Source organism: Mauremys mutica, chromosome 2, assembly GCF_020497125.1.
Source record: "Mauremys mutica isolate MM-2020 ecotype Southern chromosome 2, ASM2049712v1, whole genome shotgun sequence".
In the NCBI taxonomy this organism is placed as follows: Eukaryota; Metazoa; Chordata; order Testudines; family Geoemydidae; genus Mauremys; species Mauremys mutica.
The window spans coordinates 41817439-41838026 of record NC_059073.1 but is presented as its reverse complement, the minus strand read 5'-3'; the positions used below and the strand labels follow the sequence as shown (position 1 = coordinate 41838026).

At 41.3% G+C, this 20588-nt stretch overlaps 1 protein-coding gene across 4 annotated transcripts in view; it reads left to right on the top strand.

Annotated features, from left to right (window-relative positions):
• Positions 1–20588, top strand: part of VPS13B (vacuolar protein sorting 13 homolog B) — a 902514-nt gene that overhangs the window by 207959 nt on the left and 673967 nt on the right. For 3 of the 4 annotated variants that reach the window (XM_045002958.1, XM_045002959.1, XM_045002960.1), the window contains exon 17: positions 9457–9641. The exons of the other annotated variant lie outside the window; for it this stretch is intronic. In XM_045002958.1, the coding sequence (XP_044858893.1) occupies positions 9457–9641 (185 nt within the window). The remainder of the gene's footprint in view (positions 1–9456; positions 9642–20588) is intronic. 4 annotated transcript variants of the gene reach the window in all.

Genomic DNA, 20588 nt, shown 5'->3' with positions numbered 1-20588 from the left:
TTATTCTCTAAAGTATCACTGAAGCTTGCATTTTTTTCTTTTTTCCAAAATTGTTTCTAGCAAAGGTTTGTCAATCTTTTTCCAAAGACAAAGTGTCCTCTGGCTCTTCAGAAAACAGAAATGCAACTTCATTATTACCCAGCCAGACTCTTCTGCCTTTACATTAAACAGAAAAATCCTGGTTTGTGAATACCATAATTTAGTGGTTTTCCCATTCTGATGAATTGTCTGACTAGCATGCTTTATAGAGGTCAAATTGGAAAAACTAGTGGTACTCCCTGAAATTTCACCCATTTAAGAGACCAAAATGAGATGCCACACACTCAGTTATGCAGAACTTAATAAAGTAAGTAGAGGTGACCTCTAATGTGTCACACTTGAGGTTTATTAATGGAGCAAAGTAATACATTTTTATTACACCTGCTAGTTTTATATTTTTATTTAATTTGTTTTACTGGCATTTCTGTAGCACTCATCACAGTAGTAATTTAGTGCCTCAAGAGTAAAGATACATCATTTATCTCTAGAAGACAGAGTTTCCTCCTATAAGGAGAAAATGGGGGCCATAACTTGCATAGCATATCATAGTGACTGGAATTCAGTATCTTAAAAACATTTGTTAGTCATCATTGGATTATTTTTCTCTTTTTTCTCTTCAGAGTTTTGGTATTCCTTATTAATTAAATGCCATATTGTATAGTCATGGATTGGATTATCCAATAATTCTTGCTCAAAAGATGATAAATTAAAGGTTTGAAATTGTGGTGTTGGCAATATAAATGACTTTGTTCCTGAAATTTTTATCAGTTTAAATTGAGGATCAAAGAAATCAGTGATTGAATTACATGGGAGACATTGCATATACTGCAAGTGAATCTTGTCCGTATTAAATAACTGAACATAAACATTATATATTGATTATATAATAACAAATTTGTTAGAATGTCTCCCAATATTATTTAAGCTTTTAAAGTACATTCAGGTTCTTTTAAAGCACATTCACTAGGTTCTAGTAGCAGGTTACCCAATTTGTTATTTTGGAAAAAATGAACTAATCGTATTTTACTGTACAGGATATGAGTAATAACAAAAATTAAATTTTTGGAAACAGTTTGCAGGTTCCAGTCTTGCATTTTGGGACTCTGTATAAACCTCTGGAGCCAGCTGTTCACCACTATATTCTTTCAATCACTATGAGGTGTTGATTTTAAAAGAATGGGTTGCTGTTCCTAAAGTCTACACTGCAAATATTTCATGGCAGACCTATGAACTTGCATGGATTGGTTATATTAATGCCTATGCTTGGAGCATAATAAGGACCAATTCATGATTTCATTCAAAAACAGTGAAGAAAACTATTTTCTTTAATGATATGCCAGATTTATCCAAATATTTCAGCAAGTCTGTATTACAGTTTGTCAGCAAACTGGGTACAGCAAAGTGTATTTAAAAATCATTTAATTAGGACAGATTCATTTTCACTCCATGCCACTACACAGCAAGACTTGCTTGTTCCTATTTCCTTAAATTTATCCTGGAATTTGTCCAAGTTTAGCTTTAATGAGTTGGCTAACCCGCTAGTTACATTAGGATTTATTTTGCCCTGGAGAATAATGTTTGAATTGATAGTTTTTTAACCTGTTTTGTTAAATGAACATATGTTCGGATCTGAACTTTAACTCTGGATATAAGAAAGATTTGAGAAATAATTATTTCTAGTATTGTTGTTAATAAGGTTTTTAAATGGAATTTGCTTCTACACTTTAAAAATCACTAATCAATCACCTATATAATTACAGTAAGTTTTAATATGATGAGTTTTAGTATGAATTCATATTCAGTTATTTCGTATGAACCAAAATGATCTACCAAAATATAATGGCACAAAGTTGAAATAAAGATCTGACGTGGTTCAATGAAAAAAATTTAGTTTTACTTGAATATTCGTTTATATTTATTTGTTTGAATATATCTGTTAGGTAATAAAAGATGGTTAAATATAGCTCATTACATTTATTAATAGTGGATATTTTGTATTAACAGGTGCAGCTTGGTAGCAAATATATATTATATAGTGCTTTTAAATGCATTGTTTGTACTTCAAAACCATTATAATAAAATTTGAATTATAAAATGCACTTTCATCATTAGCCAGTCCTAGTTAAAATTTCCTTTAAGAAACATTTGCTGCACACATGGTACAGTAGAATTTTTTTCCTTTTTTGTTTCCTGCCTTTCTGTGTATAGAAGGATTTATTTTCTTCACCTTTCCTTTCTCTGAAAACGAATAATGTATTTTGTCCCTATGGTAGTATTAAAAACTACAGTAAGTTTAGAATTTGCATATTGTAAAAAAAGTTTGTATTTAATATACTATTACTACCCATCAGGGAATCTTTTACATGAAATCTGTAAGTGTAAAAGTCATTGTAGTTCAGTACAGTAGCTGCACTGAGCATTAAATGAATAGTCTTAGTTTTTAAAATGAAGTTTTTCCAAGATGTTACACTATAAGTCAGTATTGTTGCAGATCTCTGGATATCTCCTTTTCTCTGCAAGTACATTTATTAGTCATTAGAGAAGCCTTCCTATAGAGACATGCATTGATAATTATATTAGTCCTATTTTTTGCTGAATAGGAGTTGTGTGCCATTTCGTTTTACTGTCTTTCTTTGAAATGTATGTTATGAAACATCCTACGTCAGATTACATATTAAGGGAATTGGAAGGATTTAGTTTAAGGAGCCAGACATTAAAACTAAAGAAATCATACTGTGAAAACAAAAAGTAGAAGAGCACGTCTTTAAGATACATAAAGGAAAATGGATCAATGACACTAATGCATTGAGATCCATGTTACAAAAGTGGGCATGGCTTGAGAGAAGGCCTGGTAGGAAGGACTCTGACAATTGATACTACCATAGTAGTACATCAACTTATGCTGGTTTGCCTTCAGGGAAATTTGGAGATTTTCTGTTAATGGCTGCCAAAGGCTCTGCTAACATGTGTTTTTGGGCTCTGGCTTGTGACTGTTCTAACTTTGCACTTTTGCCCTTCACATGGCTAGTGGTGTCTTGTGCCATGTTAGAGAGAGGGGACTAGTAGTATGAGACTTGTGGCTCCCCTCTTTCTGCATAATGTTTTTGTCTTGAGTCTTGTACATTAATATATCTATTAATATTTATTTATATATCTATTGCACAAATTCTTCTTTAACATAACATTTATTTTTGTAGTTTCCCATAAGCACTGTTTGCAATGAGAGACTACATAACTTGGGTTTGAATAACGTTAGAGTAGCAGGCTCAAATTCTAGCATGAGGCACAGATAGTAGAACAATTTTTGGTGGGTTATCATAGCACTGCACCAAAAGTGATTGGCACAGTATGGGAAATATTGGCATGCCCATGATTCCCAGGGGATTCAGTGCCTCATCTGGGTATGCTCAACTAATGTAGCTTCTATAGTCGTATGTGCCCTTCCCTCGGGGGTGAGGGAAGGAAGAAGAAGGTTCTCTTGGCCTGAAGAGCTTCCAGTCTGTATTTTTTTTGATGTGACATGACAAGTGAGAGTAGCAAACAAAAATGTTTATAGTAATTAATTTTTATGTATTCCCAGACCACCACCTTCATATAAAACCAGCCTATTCAACCACTTATTGCTGCTATACTCTCCATCCCCTCACCCCTTTTTTTTTGTTTCCTGCACCCACTTGTGTCTCATTTTACATTAGGTACCAGTCCTACAAAAATGTATCATATGTTTAACTTTTCTCCTGTCAGTATTCCCATTGAAGTCTGTATGACTTCATGACCGTATGACTGTTAAATCGTGGAAGTAAATGTCTGGCTATGCAGATGGTGTCAGCGAGAGTGCTTTGGCTTCTTTGACAACAAGCTGATGTTCCAGGAAAGAGGATTACTGTTCTGGGATGGGTTTCATCTATCACATACTGGAAAGAGTGTCTTCTGACATAGTCTGGCTAACATGATAAGAGGAGCTTTATACTAGGTCCTGTGGCGGATGGTCACAAAAATCCGGCCAATGTACCTCTATGCTCAAGTAACGAGGACAAAGGGAAAGGAGTAATTATGGGAGAAGGGTCTAGAAATTACAACTTAATTAAAAAGGCAAAAAGAAAAGCAACAGGACAGTCTGCAAAAATCTTTCATGCCTTTACACAAATACAAAGAGTGTGGGAACAAACAGGATGTACTGGATGTACATGGTATATGAAGGGTAGCCGTGTTAGTCTGGTTCTGTAAAAGCAGCAAAGAATCCTGTGGCACCTTATAGACTAACAGACGTTTTGCAGCATGAGCTTTCGTGGGTGAATACTTGCATCCGAAGAAGTGGGTATTCACCCACGAAAGCTCATGCTGCAAAACGTCTGTTAGTCTATAAGGTGCCACAGGATGGTATATGAAGAAAATTATGACTTAATTGGCATCAGACAGACTTGGTGGCAAAACTCCCATGATTGAAGTACCAATATTGAGGGATATATCTTGTTTGGAAAGGATAGGTATGGGAAAAAAGGAAGAGATGTTGCTCTGTACGTCAAGAATGTATACACTTCTTCCAAGGTCCAAGGGGAGGTGAGCAACAGACTAATTGTAAACCACAAAATCATGAAGAGGAAGTGAAGGAGTTATTCTATAAGCCTCTAACAAGATTAACTAACACATATGAGCTGCTATTAATGGGTTTTGTTTTAACTTCCCTGATATCTGTTGGAAGACTATTGCAGCAAAACATAATATGTTCTGCAAATTCTTAGCATGTGTAGGGGATAGCTTTCTGATTCAGAAAGTTAATGAAACAGCGAGGGGGTCGTCCATTTCGGATGTTGTTTTGACCAACAGGGATGAATTAGTAGTGAATGTGAAGGTGGTCTGGGACTTGCGAGGGAAGTGATCATGATCTGATGGAATTCAAGATCCTATGGAAAGGAGGACATGAGAACAGCAAAACAAGGACACTGGGCTTCAGAAAGGCAGATTTCAACCGACTCAGAGAAATAGTAGGCAAGGTCCTATGGAAAGATCAATTAGGAAGAAAAGGAGTTGAAGGGGTTTGGCAGTTCTTAAAAAATGTAATACTAGAGGCTCAACATCAAGCTAGTCTGATGCAGAAGAAAGAGAAGAAGAGCTAAAGGAGGCCAGTGTGCTGCACAAGATGCTTTTTAGCTAATCTAAAAACAAAAAGGGGTACATACAGGAAATGGAAGGAAGAACATGTCACCAAGGAAGTATACCTGGAAATAGCATAAGCATGGAGGGACAAAATCAGGAAAACTAAGGTAGTAAATGAATTGCAGCTGTCAAGAAATGTTAGAAACAACAAGGAGGGGTTCTTCAAATATGTCAGACAAAAAAAGAAAGATCAAGTGTGGTATGGGTCTGCTGCTAAATGGAGAAGTTGAACTGGTAACAGAAGATGATAGGAAGGCAGAGCTGCTTCAGTCTTCTCACAAAAAATAACCTGTGACCAGATGACTAATGAAGTTACCATAGAGAATAAACGGGAAAGGATGCAGATCAAGGTAAGTAAAGAACACGTCAGAGATCTTCTGTCCAATTTGAATGAATTCAAATCAGTGGGCTGTATGCTATTTGCTGTTCAAAGGTACGGAAGCAATTAGCTGAAGAAATCTCGGAGCCACTGGTGGTAATATTTACAAACTCATGGATGACAGGAGAGGTCCCAGAAGACCAGAGAAGAGCTAACGTTGTGCCCATCTTTATAAAGGAGGAACCAAGGAACTATAGACCAGTCAGCCTGACTTTGAGAACTGGGAAGCCACTAGAGCAAAATATAAAATATTCAATTTGCAAATACCTGGAGGATGAAGGGATAATCACTAGCAGCCAACATGGATTTACAAAGAACAAATTATGCCAAACCAGCTTAATTTCCTTCTTTGACAGGGTAACTGATTTTGGTGGATAGGGGGAATGCGGTGGACATAATGTACTTGGACTTCAGCACAGCTTTTGACACTGTCCCACATGACATTCTGATGGGTAAGCTGGAGAATTGTGGGCTTGGTGGAACTACCACTGAGTGGATACATAATTGGTTAAACAACTGCAGACAGAGTAAATATTAATGGATGATGTTGGATTGGAGGGAGGTCTCAAGTGCGGTTCCACAGGGATCTTGTTCTGGATCCAGTGTTTTACATCTTTATTAATGACCTGGATATAGGTACAGAGAACATACTGATCAAGTTTCCAGATGACACAAAGCTAGTGGGAGTTGTCAGTACTTTGCAGGATAAAGCTAAAATTCAGAGGAATCTTGATAAATTGGAGAACTGAACTGTAGATAAGAAAATTAAATTGAACAAAGGCAAATGTAAGGTGCTACACTTAAGAAAGAAAAACCAAATGCACAGAGTGAGAGAAAACTGACTTGGTGGAAGCAGCAGCACTGCTGAGAAGGATCAGGGATATGGTGGATCACAACCTCGACATAAGTCAGCAATGTGATGCTGTTGCAAAAAAAAAAAAAAAAATTAACAGAGGCGTAGCATGCAAGTCACAAAAGGTGATAGTACCACTCTACTCGGCACTGATTAGGCCTCAGCTGGCATACTGGGTCCAGTTTTGGTCATCATATATAGAAAGGATCCAGAGGGAGTGACAAAAGTGATCAAAGGGATGGAATGAAAGCCATATGAGCAAAGGCTGAAGGAACTGGATATGTTTAGTTTGGAAAAGAGGTAATTAAGGGTGGATACAATAGCAGTCTTCAGATACTTGAAAGGCTGCCATAAAAAAGATGGAGAAAAGTTATTCTCTCTTGCCACAGAGGCCAGGACAAGAGGCAGTGGGTTCAAACTACAGCATAGCAGATTTAGATTAAATCTCAGGAAAAACTTCCTAACAGTAGAACAATGGAACAGACTGCCTCGTAATGTTGTTGAAGCTTCTTCACTCGAGGTTTTCAAAAGGAGTCTGGATATCCGTGTTTCTTGTATGGTTTAGACCCAACAAATCCTGCATCTTGGCAGGGGATTAGGCTAGACGATCTTTGCGTTCACTTGTAATCCTTTGGTTCTGTGACAATTTGTATGAGTAAACTTGAACATAAAAATATAAGTGTCTATGGGATGAGGGCGTTCAATTGTAAACTGTTTGGGGCAGGGACCATGTCTTTGTGTATAAGCAGCTTCTTTTACAGTCTTGCTCCAATCTTGATTGAGACCTCTGGGCACCACCAAAATACAAGCAAATAATAAAAGGGGTGGGGAAGGGCATGGGTTAACATGATATCGTGGAGCTACACAGATATATGCACATTGGCTTGGTGATATAAAATGTATATTTACACACAATTAAAATCCTGTTAATTAACTTGCTAGTAGGCAACACAGGAAAAATGAGAATATGAATTAGGAGTGGGTAATGCCTTTGTGTGCAGCGATTGGGAGTATATACCATGCATAAGGAACAGTATCGGGGGGGGGGGGGGGAAAGAGATCTGGAGACAGAAGTTGGAGAAGGAAAGAAAGGGGGCATCAAAGCTGGTGTCACTAGCAGAGTAAGGGCTGGGATATGCAAAATTATTGAGATCAAGGAGGTGTGTTTGGTAAGTGTAGTGTAGGACCTTGAAAGTGAAGATAAATGAAATTTGATGTGTGGGGCACTGGGAAGCCAGTCAAAGGATTCTAAATGGATGATACCATAATCTAAATGATTGGTATGGAAAATAATTTTGGTGGCATTGATGGGATTTTGGACAGATTGCTGGGGACTGATGTGGCTGTTAGAAAGAACAGATTACTGTGATCAAGGCAGATGATTAGGTCAAGGACAAGAAAGTGTCAGTTTTCAGATATGTTTTGGAGTAAGAAACTGCAGGATGAAACTATCGATATATTTCTGGTTTTCAGTGAATATGATACACTTATTTGATGTTTATAACATATAGATATTACCTGAAGCTTAAAGAAAAATGTAACTCCTGACTACTGATGTAGAGTGCTACTTGCCTGCATTGTGTTCAGTGGGCTACAAAGGTATTTTTGTGTCATTCCCATAAGTGCTGTTGTTGGAAGCGGATGTGCTTGGAAATAAATTAAGATAATGCTGTAAAAAGGAATCAAATCTGAGTCAGAGCTTGAAAACTGATAGTGGCTAAATAGAGTGCATATTCAGTGAGTTCTAAGTATGAGGAGTGAGGAAAAGCTCATTTCTGTTACTTTTATTTGCTGAGATACCGTCAGCGTGGCTGTTTTCAAATTATTTTCTTCTGGTAGTGCAACGTAACAGATGTTTCATTTGGTGACTCACTACATTTTTTTAAATAAAATGTTTGCAAATGATTCAATTTATAAACACTTTCCTCCATTTTAGTAATGTTAAACAGCTAAATTGCCAAATCTATAACTGTGAAACAAAAATAATTTTAAAATATTGTGTATATTAATATTTTGTATTTATATATACATAATTGATATCCCTTTTACTACCTTTAGATGTAGTTAAGATCAGAAAAATGACTGTCAGGGGTTTTATGAGGATAAATCCCTGAATACTTGAGAAATGTTCAGATACTCTAGTGCTGGGTGGATCACAAATATATAGATAGATAATAGAACAGCTAGATCTGGTGGAGTGTTTAGGGGAAAGGTTCAGAAGTAGGGCAAGATATGCATAGGTAGAAAAGCAGTAGTGATAGGAGGAGGATTGACCGTGAATAAGGATCAACAGTGGAAGTGCGGGAGAATTTAAGGGAAGATCTGTAGTAGCAGTTTGGGGCATCAGAGGTTGGAAGATGGTGACAGTAGCAGATGTGGGAGAAGGAAAAGTTGAAGGCAGCATTAGTTGGAGTACAGAGGAAGCATGTGCCTTGATTCATATTTTATATTAAAAACCGCTCCAGAATATTTGAATTATGGAGATTATAACATTGAGGAGTTCTGGGGATTAGATTAACTATTTGAGTTTTGCTCTTGTGGTTTGTCATCAACAGTACTCGCCAATGGACTATAATCCCAGAATGAATTTTCCTATTTGTTCTGTATTTTATGCACACAGTATGGTTGCTGTACAGGTGCCCGATGCTTAGATTTGCAAGAGTGAAAACACCAAATACTATTTTGGTGGGAATGCATCAGTATGACAAGTTTTTTTTATTTAAACATTTTAAAATTTTGAGATAATTGGGATGAAGGCATGCGAAGTCAGTTATTCTTTCTAATAGTGCATGATTTTTTTTTTTAGGCAGATAACAATGAGAAATGAAATTTCTTTTGATATCCAATCATATTTGTAATCTAGTGGTTTTTTTGTAAATTATGAAATGCCACCAATAAAGTACAATTCATGCCTTAAAAGCCAGCTGCTTTCAGCCTCAGCTCTCATTATTACAGTTTTTTGGTATATTTGCCAGTACTAGGCACTAAATTAATCACTTTATGTTTTGTTTTTCAATTTTTAAAACAGGACCAAGCGATCTCATGTTCCACTAACAGAATGCATATTTGAACTTCCAAATCTGACAGTTCAAGCAACTAGAGCCCAGACCCTTCTTCTACAAACTATTTATCAGAGCTGGTCTCATCATGTTGGAAATGTCAGTTCTGCAGTGGTAAATGAAGTTTTGCTGAATGAAATCTTCCAAACTTTAGGTAAAGACATAATATTTCTGACAAGTATGGTAGATTAAAATCTCTGCGGTAATATAGAGCACTGCTAGTAGAAAATGAATGCACATACAGCTATTTTTAAATCCAAGTTTTAACGTATTGTAGTTAAATGACTGAATGTTTTTGTGTGCATATGGTATTTATAGCTTATGCTTAAAATCCAGGATGTAAGCTAAGCCACCAAGCTTCTCTCCCTGGCACCAGTTTCTGGATGCATTTAATATTGCCATACAGGATAACTTTTCCATACTTCCTTCATCATTTGAGACATCCAGCCTTGCTGCCTTATACTGTGTAATGTAGTAACATAAGATCATTCAGAGGTGAAGTTGTTGAATGAATGTCATCAAGGACATTTTGTAGAATGCAGATGTGGATTTGTTCAAAAGGGCCCCCAATGTTCCTCATCTAAGCCAATTTAATCAATAACTGTTTCCTTGACTATTCTGAAGTAGCTACAGTGATGCAAATCCAAGAGGTGGAAGAAATAAAGGAGCTGGCTACATGGATTCATAATGCAAAACATGGATGGTTTTCAGAAAAAAAGTTATTTGTGCAAATTAAAGACGGATTCTGCAATGCTCTTGAGCACATGCTTATTATCCATCTTTACACAGCTATATACATGCTTTAAAATAAGCATGTACTTAAGCGTTTGGCTGAATCTGGGCCTCGCTTAGCCCATAGACAATTCAGGTTACCTTATTCAAGTTTACTTAAATCCAGGTACTCAGTGACCTTGGCAAAATTATGAGTAATGGTTTTACTAAGGATGAACACTTTCTTCAATGTATTGGTTCAAACTCTTTAAAAAAGCCTGGCTTCTTTTTCTACCTATTTTCCCCCCATGAACAAATGTATTTATTTTGGCCAAAGACAGGGGAAAAAACAGTTTTATTTCCTCTTTTTCCCTAGTACAGCATACAAGGGCAGCGATTCAATGTACTATCATATGTTGACTCCATGGTGGGTATCTTTTTCAAGACTTTCATGTCATCCAAGATTATATGCTGGCAGCTGAGGATTTAGAGCAGTGTCTAGAAGGACAGCAGCAGAGAGAGCATGGACATGAGCTCCATCTCTAAAAGTAGACTATGGTGAGGTAGTTGTCTTAGGCCTGGTCTACACTGGCGGGGGAGGGGGGGAGGTTGATCTAAGATACTCAACTTCAGCTTCGAGAATAGCGTAGCTGAAGTCGACGTATCTTAGATCAACTTAGAATCACTTACTTCACATCCTTGTGGCGCAGGATCGATGGCTGCGGCTCCCCTTTCGACTTTGCTTCCGCCTCTCACTGAGCTGGAGTTCAGCAGTCGATGGGAGAGTGATTGGGGATCGATTTATCACGTCTACACTACATGCGATAAATCGATCCCCAATAGCGCGCGATCGGTGGGTAGTGTAGACGTACCGTTAGTCTGTGTTACAAAACAGTGCTGATATCCATTTCTTTGAAAAAGGTGTAATGCAATACAAGTAGTCCATTGTGAGACTGGGCTGGCTATTTCCAAGAGCAGCAAGGACTAAAAAAAAGTGGAGTTTGGTTGTTATTTGACCAACTAAAGCTATATAAAGTGTTCATCTTGTCTAAGTGCAGCTAGAGAGGATATTCACAAAACTGTCAGGCAGTTCCCAATAAGAACTCTAGAGCGGATAGCTGGAAAAATAATCCTCCTGCTGCATTTTGTTACTATTTGTTTTTTATGATGATGATCAATCCTGTTAAGACTATGGCCAGGGTCCTGTATGCTCCAGGGCCTCTGAATTTTTTATAGAATTGTTCTCCAGAATCTGTTTTCATTTTTAAAATAGTGTCTTTAGCCCATATGGTTGTGATAAAAACATAGAAAATGTAAACTAAGTGTAAACTAATGCAATATTGTCTTCCTAAGTCTGCAGAAGGCCTGAAATAATAGCTCTGAGAGAAATGAATTGTTCCATTCATCTCAGTGAAGGTCCTTGTGGCTGCTGTGATTCTGTGGCCACAAAAATTGACATTTTCTCAAGAAGCCGAAGAATTCAGAAGTTTTACAATGGAATTTACAATTCTTCTGCAGCCAGGCACACAGCATTTTGCTTTTAGTGTCCTTGAGTGGTCTGCACCTGCTTCTTGCTCACCAGCTTTTTCCATAAGAGAAAGGTAGTTGGGCTACAGTGCATGCCTCCTGTGTTATTTCAGGCAGCAGGAGGTCAGAGAGCCAGAGCTGGAGTCCAGCCTCTCGCCAGAGGGCAAGGAGAGCCAAAAGTGTAGGCTGACATCCTTTAATTCAGCTTGGAAGTTTCTTAAGCAAACTATAACAGAATTACAGGAAGTATTCATGCCCCTAAACAGTAAAGAAATCAGGAAGCAAAAAATCCAAAACTCTAGCATGGTTAAATGGCAAAGTTCAAAAGGTTCTTCAAGCCAAACAGATATATGATTCAGAAAATGGAAATCCAAACCAAGGGAAAATAGAATAAACTATAGTAGGTAAAATGTAAGCTGGAAATTCAGAGGTCAAAGGAATTTGAAGAGGATAAATTGCCAAAAGGGTAAAAACAAAATAAAAAGAAATTACTTAAGTACAGTCGAACCCATTTATCTCGACCTCGGTTAACTTGCCAATCTTATTAAGTCGACGTTTTAGAAGTGGAACCGCCAAACTCCCTCTTTGTCTTATCGGTTTCTCATCGGTTATGTCGATTCTTTAATCTCGCCGAACCCTAATATCTCGAGCACAGAAGAGCGCCGAATTTGCCACTTACCGGCAAACTACTAACTCCGGCGGCGGCCCTGCCCGGCTCCTGCTGCATCCCTCCCCGGCCACGCGACTCCTGCCCTGGCCCCGCGTCCCCGGCCGTGCGACTCCTGCCCTGGCCCCGCGTCCCCAGCCGCCCGCTCCCCGGCTCCCCAGCCGCGTGGTTCCCCAGACGCCCGGCTCCCCGCGTCCCCGACCCACCGTGTCCCCAGCCGCCCGCTCCCCGGCTCCCCAGCCATGCGGTTCCCCAGACGCCCGGCTCCCCGCGTCCCCGGCCGCCCGCTCCCCGGCTCCCCAGCCCCGCGTCCCCAGCCCCGCGGTTCCCCGCGTCCCCGACCCACCGTGTCCCCAGCCGCCCGCTCCCCGGCTCCCCAGCCGCGTGGTTCCCCAGACGCCCGGCTCCCCGCGTCCCCAGCCGCCCGCTCCCCGGCTCCCCAGCCCCGTGTCCCCAGCCCCGCGGTTCCCCGTGTCCCCGCCCGCCCGGCCCCGCTTCCCCGGTCCCCGCTTCGCCGCCCGGCCCCGCTTCGCCAGTCCCCGCTTCGCCGCCCTCCCGCCCGGCCCCGCTTCCCCGGTCCCCGCCCGGCCCCGCTTCCCCGGTCCCCGCCCGCCCGCCCGGCCCCGCATACCCGGTCCCCGCTTCTCCTGCCGCCCGCCCCCCCTGCCCCGCATACCCGGTCCCCGCTTCTCCTGCCGCCCGCCCCGGCCCCGCTTACCCGGTCCCCGCTTCGCCTGCCGCCCGCCCGGCCCCGCATACCCGGTCCCCGCTCCGCCTGCCGCCCGCCCGCCCGGCCCCGCTTACCCGGTCCCCGCTTCGCCTGCCGCCCGCCTGCCCGGCCCCGCTTACCCGGTCCCCGCTTCGCCTGCCGCCCGGCCCCGCTTACCCGGTCCCCGCTTTGCCTGCCGCCCGGCCCGCTTACCGGGTCCCGCTTCTTTGGCTGCCCGGCTCCGGGTCCCCGTCCACGGCCGCCCGGCCCCGCTTCCCCGTCCCGCTTCGCCGGATCCAGCCACGTGCAGGCAGCGCGGTAAGGGGGCAGGGAGGGGGTGTTGGAGAGAGGGCAGGGGAGTTCAGGGGTGGGGGGGGTTGTTTATCTCGATCATCGGTTATCTCGACGCTTTTTGGCAAACCCCTAGGCCGGCGACATAACAGGGTTCAACTGTATATTAGAAACCTATGAAATTCAAAGGTTCCAGTCTTTTCCCAGGGAGCAATTTGAGAATAAGGACAGAGGAGTAAAATGATTTATTTACATCTGCCTTCACTGCAGAGAATATTTGAGAAGAGATACCACGTTGAGATTTTGCCCAAATCTGAAAAAAAATTCAGGGTGTTTTTTTTTTTTCTTGGGGGAAATTAAAAAAAAACAACAAATTTTATTAAATTTACTCATTTTGTAAGTATATTTATTAAAAAAACATAAAAATGCATGCATGTTGTTCACAATGGAAGATATTGCAATTCTGGTAGTAAAACAACAGAACACAGTAGTTGAGTACTCCAGTCCACTAACTAGTTAGGTCTATCACTCTTCTGAATTTCCCCTTCAATAATGATACCCTTTGACCCATTTATTTGTTTTTTGAGCACCTAGCTGATAAGAACTTATTTATTTTTTATTTTTTAAATTTTTATTAAAGCTAATGTTAAAAAATATATATATAATACACAGGTTGAGCAAAGAGTGTACAGCTGGGTATAGTGCTTAGATTATCCACTAATACAAAGTTTGTTTTTAGAAGTCATATGATACATAGAGTACATAATCAGCAATAATCCAAATTTAGGTGAATAGATTTAAAAATATAGTTTAGGTATTAGAATCCAAATACTCGGGTGCATCACTCATGAAAAGTTGTACAGAGATTTGGTTGCGCAAAGTAAAATATATCAATGATTGGAGATTGTCCCTCAGTAATTGAGAATTAGGTAGGTTGTCCATTTAGAAAATACAATTCATGAAGAAAGTATTTTAGTTACTTTCCTGACTGCACTTCTTATTGACACTCCAGCTCATCCATCGTGGTATTGCCAGTGTCCGGTGATGTGTTCTATGTGGATGTCCCTCGACCACCTCATGGTGTCTGACACTGAGTTGCCACAGTAGCTGAGCGTAGCGTTGTCCGATTCCGCATTCTCTCAGCACTCGCTCGTTACTGGGGTCCCATGCGCCCAAGGCTATGTCTCTCAGTGCGTGTGTCTGAACCTGGTAGCCCTTAGCTCTCAAGGTTTCAGCCAGAGGGATGTATTTCTCTACCTTTCGAGCTCGGGCATTGTGGAAGGCCGAGATCCTGTTCTTGAAGGGCACTGTGACGTCCACCATGATGATCTTCTTCCAGTCCTCGTTGGTGATGAAGATGTCCGGTTCCGGGGATGGCAGAGTTTACAGCAACCTTCCCCATGGCTCTGACCAGGCGATCTTGGATGGCATTGTCACAGCTGCCTAGCTCTTGAATGGGGCTTGCAGCTACACAGGATATGGGGCAACTACACAGGACGTGGGGCAGCATCTCATTGGTGTAGCCGCACTTCCTGGATCGCTTGTCCCGATTCCCATGGTGGACTGCTCCATTTAGTGGGATGCAGTTGAGCTGGACCTTGTGGATGAACCTCCAGTCAGCAAATTGGGTGAAGCTGCCCCAGGGGAGGAAGTGCTTGCTGGTGTCCCACTTGCATGTCACTTCAAAGGCCTGGTCCTGGTCTGGCTTCTGTTTCAGGTTTTCCACGTATTGGCAGCAGATGGCATCCTTCAGGGTCCTCTCCAGCTTGGTTTTGGCTCTCGGAGTGATGGTGCGCTCCGTGTTCTTCACCTGTGGCACCAGGACTCCCAGCTCCTGACATTCGTTGCACCACGTCCAGTGGCAGCCGATACGCTTCTCCAGTCGTCGCGTAGCATTGCGGGTACGAGTCCAGAGTGAAGCAAAGTCTCTCCCCTCTCTTTCAAATTCGCCTTCCAGCGAGCCGCTCAGGTAGGTGGTGACATCTTGGTTGGAGGGGATCCTGGTGATTTGCTTCTTGATGGCATCCTGAAGAGCACTCTCCGCAATGTTCCTCACCATGGCGTCCGGGCATGTCAGAAGGCAGAAAGCTTGAGTGATCACAGCAACGTTGCACAGATCACCTATTCGAGGGATGTTGGCACTGCCCTGCTGGGCGAGATGTACACCAGTTCCTTGCTGGCCCTCTGGGGAAGAAACATCCACTTCTTCACCAGATGCCTGATGGTGTTGTCTGCCTTGTTAAGAAGTACCTTCACCACGGCAGATCCTCTCAGGATGAATGAGATACAGGGGATTAGGAAGGTGTTCAAGGCATCGATCTTCTGCCACGGTGCCAGTAGGGAGGAGTCGATCCTGGCCACATCTTGTAGGATCTCTGCGATTATATCCTCAGGTGTCTGCTGGATGCGGAAACCTGTCGGCATGCCGAGATGTTGGTATGCTTGCCCGTCCTTAAGGAAGATCATGGGTTTGCCTGGATCTGGGACGACGTTGCCTGGGCCGAATCCGTTCTTCTGCCATTGATATGCAGGGATGCACACTTCCTGGCATTGAAGTGGAATCCCATCCCATTGGCAGCCTGGCTGGTGATGTCAAGCATTTGTTGGAGACTCTCAGGCTTGTCTGCAATCAGGACCCAGGTCATCTGCTTAAGCCAGGATATTCACTCTGTTGTCGTATAGATAGAAACTCCATAGACTGCTGGAGATCGCTCAAATGAGTGGCTCCATAGCTAAGTTGAAAACGATGGAGCTCAGGGGACAGCCTTGTTTCACGCCGCTATGGATAGGAATTTGGGGTGTCTCTTCTTCCATGGAGCAGATGGTGGTGGTGCAGCCTTCATACAGTTCCCGGACCGGTTGGAGAAAGTTTTCAGAACTCTTGCAGCATGTCGAAAATGTGCTGGTGAGGCATCGATCCAAAAGCATTGGCCAGGTTGAGCCATGCTATGGCACATTGCCTCCATGCCCTCCTGGCCGTGTGGATGGCAGTCTGAAGGACAAATTTGTGTTCGTAGCAGCCTTCACATGACATGAAGCCTTTCTGGATGGAGCTGATGGCTCCTCCGTTCACCAGCCAGTCTGTGATCCTAGCCGCATGACAGCTGGCATACAGTTTGTACATGGTGGAACAGAGAGAGATGCATCTCCAGGTGTTGGGGTTGTCTCGCGTGCCTTTCTTGTAGATGAGTGCCATCATAGATTTCTTCCAGGATCTGGGAGTACGGCGGAACTGTTTGCATTTGTTGAAAATGGCAGTTAGTACCAGGCAACCAGGGTCTTGGTATTTGTTACAACTTCCTGAAAAAACAATCTTTTCCTGGGGCTGTGTTTTTGGTCTTTGTAAGTCTGACCTACATTACTTCCCGTGATATAAAGTCTTGTTCCAGGTCCTCTACATAGTCAACCCAGGGTAAAGATTGAAGGCACTCTGGACGCTGCGTGTCACGGTCAAACACCCCCTTGAAGTATGAGATATTTACTATTTTTCATAAATTGAGTCACTACATTTAAAACTGATAAAAAAAGAATTGAAAATAAGGTGTCTCACCCTCATGCTCTTTTCTTTAGATTAGTGCTGCCTCATGTTTTTTCCAAAATATTTTCTAACAGTTACAATATGTAAGCATAGTAGTACTATACTAAATACATACGCTTCCCGACTTATGCAAGCGTTCCGTTCCAGAATGCCTCACATATGTCGAATTTTGCGCAAGTCGGGAACATATACCTGACAATTACGTGGAAAAAACCAAAACTTATGGAATTTTTCCCGTAAGTCCGGATTTGCATAAATTGGTTTTGCGTAACATGGGGAGTATCTGTACACATTTTAATTAACATACTATCCCAATAATGTGGCAGGCATATTTAATAGTTCATGCAGTTTCAGTGGGAAAGGAAACTTGGGTCTGAAATGTTCATGTTCTCTGCATATGTACAGTGAGTATTGGTCATTACAGTAAATTCAAACAAGAAAATGTCATTTATTATCACACTTGATTATAAACATACAAATATAGGAAATAGCTAAACATTGCAAAGCAGTAATTTCTTTAAAGAACTAATATTATTAATCCTTTGGCATTGTTACATATTTTTTCTGTTAGTGTGTACCTAAACCACTTAGTTTCTAACCATATCAGTCTGCCAAGAAAACACATATACAGTCACATATGGCTTTACTTTGCTCTGGAAAACTGGAACTTGCTACCACTTTTTCCTTGTCCTGTTCAGGTAGTTCATTATTTTGTTGACAGTCCAGTTCCATTAATCTGGCATATTTGGGAAAATTGCTTGCAGACCTTAAATTTCTCTGAAGCCGATCAAATAGGCATTGGAATCCCTCATGTAAATGATGTCTTAAAGTTAAAATAAAATCTACTTTCCAGAAAGTAACTGTAAAACTATTTTATGCAAGATTTCATGTGGGATACCTTAATGGTTGAATAATAAATTTTACCTCATAAAAATGAAATTCAATAATACAGTAGCTTTCTCAGCGCAGTAGCATCTGGTTGAATCTCATGAGAGCCAATATTTTCCAACTCATTAGGATCATGTCGTTCTGTATGTCGTCAACATTGACTTAGCCAAGCTACCTTTACTTACATAACCGCCAAACTATTAAATAGGTCTCTTGTGGAGTGAAGTCAAATATTCCTCTTATTTTGCTTTTGCCTGGGAAGAAGAGAAGAAAATGTGCATACTATAACATTTAAACATCTGGTCTAAACCACATCAGGGTAGCGCTGAGGAAAGTAACAGGATTCAGTATTCTTCCCAGGTGTACATATAAAAAGAGTTTTGGAGTTGCTGCATAGTTCTTTAACCACTTAGGAAAAAGATTGAAATATAGTGATTTGCTGTTCTAATGCCCCTGTTTTAAAACTACTTCCCCGCTCTTTACATTTCTAAGTTCAGTTGTAATGCAGGTTGTTGAGCTGTAATCATTTCCTTGCAACGTACTGGCTTTGAATCTCTGTTTGTTCCACATAACGTGGCCAAGATTGGCATTCATTTTGAGGACTGTGAGTTAGACTTTCTGTTTAAAATCAAAGTGCAAGAGTGCATTCTCTTGAGTAATTGCTTGGGTGTGGCAGAGCACAGCTGTATGAAACTTGCACAGTATAAACATTTTGCCGTCTTTCATGGATGATTGTACCCACATGTATTCTGATCCATTATATAGGTTTCTGCATACAATGCATAAATAGTACTGTTTTTTAAATACAGTTAACTTCTGTGCAAGTAGTGCATTTGAAATTAGGTAGAAACTAATCATCTGCAGATAGTTTGGAAATACAGCTCAGCATCAAATTGTGGTGAATTCAGATATGTTAATTGATTGGCATATATATGATCATATCACCTTTAATTGTTATGATGAAGACTTATCTTCAAGAATATTTTTAAAACATGAAGATGTGGGTGTATTGCGGAGATAACATTGATCTCATCATGAATGTGACAGTGTGTTACTCTTTCAATCACCATTGGTATCTAGATTATGAAGAAGCTTCTAGTGTCTTAGAGAAGTCTTCCTACTACAGCAGTGGTTCTGGAGTGACCTAGCACTGATGAAAAATTAACAACATTTAAAAAAAAAAGAAAAGGAAAAAAAGGAACTAATATATGAAGTGTGTGTATAGAGCACAGTGGTTAAACAATTTTAATTAACAGTTTCAGACTTTTCTTATTAATTTTGTTGACATTCATGTTGCTCAGTCAAAATATGTACATTTAAGAGATTTACAGTTGTAAGTTTGTTAACCTAGATAAAAATTCAAAGACAAAATTGAAGAATGTTACAAACACTAAAATAAACAGTAAGGAAATGTGCAATTAAGGCATTCAAACAACCTGAACTCCACCCTGTAAACGTGATAGGGGAAAAAAGAAAAACATATTTTAAAATAATTTTTAATCTACTTTGGGACCACAAATGAAATGGTCACATTTGCTGAAAATGCAAAAATGGGGGCTCAGTAATACAATGAAAAGAATAAATAAAAAGTCAGTAACATGTTGTCATGGGGGACACTCATCTCCTGAGTGCCTCCTATTGGCTGAGTGTGGTGCTGCAATCTTTTTTTCTGCTCCTGTTGCCCCTTGCAGGTTGCCAGCCTCACTAGGGAGGTCTTCAGTTGCTCAACCCTCTGGCCAAAGCACACCATCAATATGGGTTAACCCTTCCAGTGTAGCAAAAGTCCATCAGAACTATCTGCCCTCACCAAGGTCTTCAGCCCAACGTCTGGGCCCTTTTTAATCCAGCCCTTTGCTTGGGGCTTAGGCCACTTTCCCAGTGGGGGAACCCGGGCCTGCCCGCTACTCTTGGTCCCAATTCAGGGATGCTATGAACAGCAGCCACATACTGCTTTCTTTGACTGGTTGCTGCTGTTTTCCCTGGGGCTTCTTCCCACCTCATCCCTTTCCTTTCACGCTTTACTTAAGGTTACAGTTCTCAAGTCCTCTCTTCCAGGCCCAGTAAAGGCAGCCCGTTAAGATCCATTGGCCACAGCAGAGCACCCTTCCTTCCCCTCTAGTCCCAGCCAGGAACTGCACTGCTCAGATCCAGCAGCTTTTTTAAATCTGAGCCTGCTGGGCTCTGATTGGCTGCTTCTATGCTGCCTCTGTAAGCAGGCCTGGAACACCCACCTTCGCAGCTCCTTTCCTGGGATGGGGTGAGGTAGGACAGCAGGACCTCCAGCAACTGGCCACGGAGGCCTGGTACACCCTGTCACACATGGAAAAGGAAAGGAATGATTAGCTTTTGGCCTAAAAGATGAGCACTACTGGATTAATACCGCAGCCATTACCTTGAGTAGTGTTATATTGTTGTAGAAGGCACAGTTTAGCCTTGAGTGTGTGTGTTTTTAGGATAACATAGACTCCTGTGTATATAATGGTCGGCTACGAAGAGTAACAACAAGCCAAAGACAGGGCTTATTCTAAGAATTTGATTAATTTGGACAAATAGTGGCCATGGAAGCACTGATGGCAATCAGACCACCTATGTGACTTTGATCCCTGCCTTCCTAGATAGGAATTTTTTTTTTTAAAAGAAGAGAATGCTGGGATCATGACTAAAGGTGATTATTGACATCTCCTTTGATGGGAAAAATTTGCCACCCACCTTAATACATACAGTAGTATAGCCATCACTTAATTAGAGTAATTGCTCAAACTACTGCCCA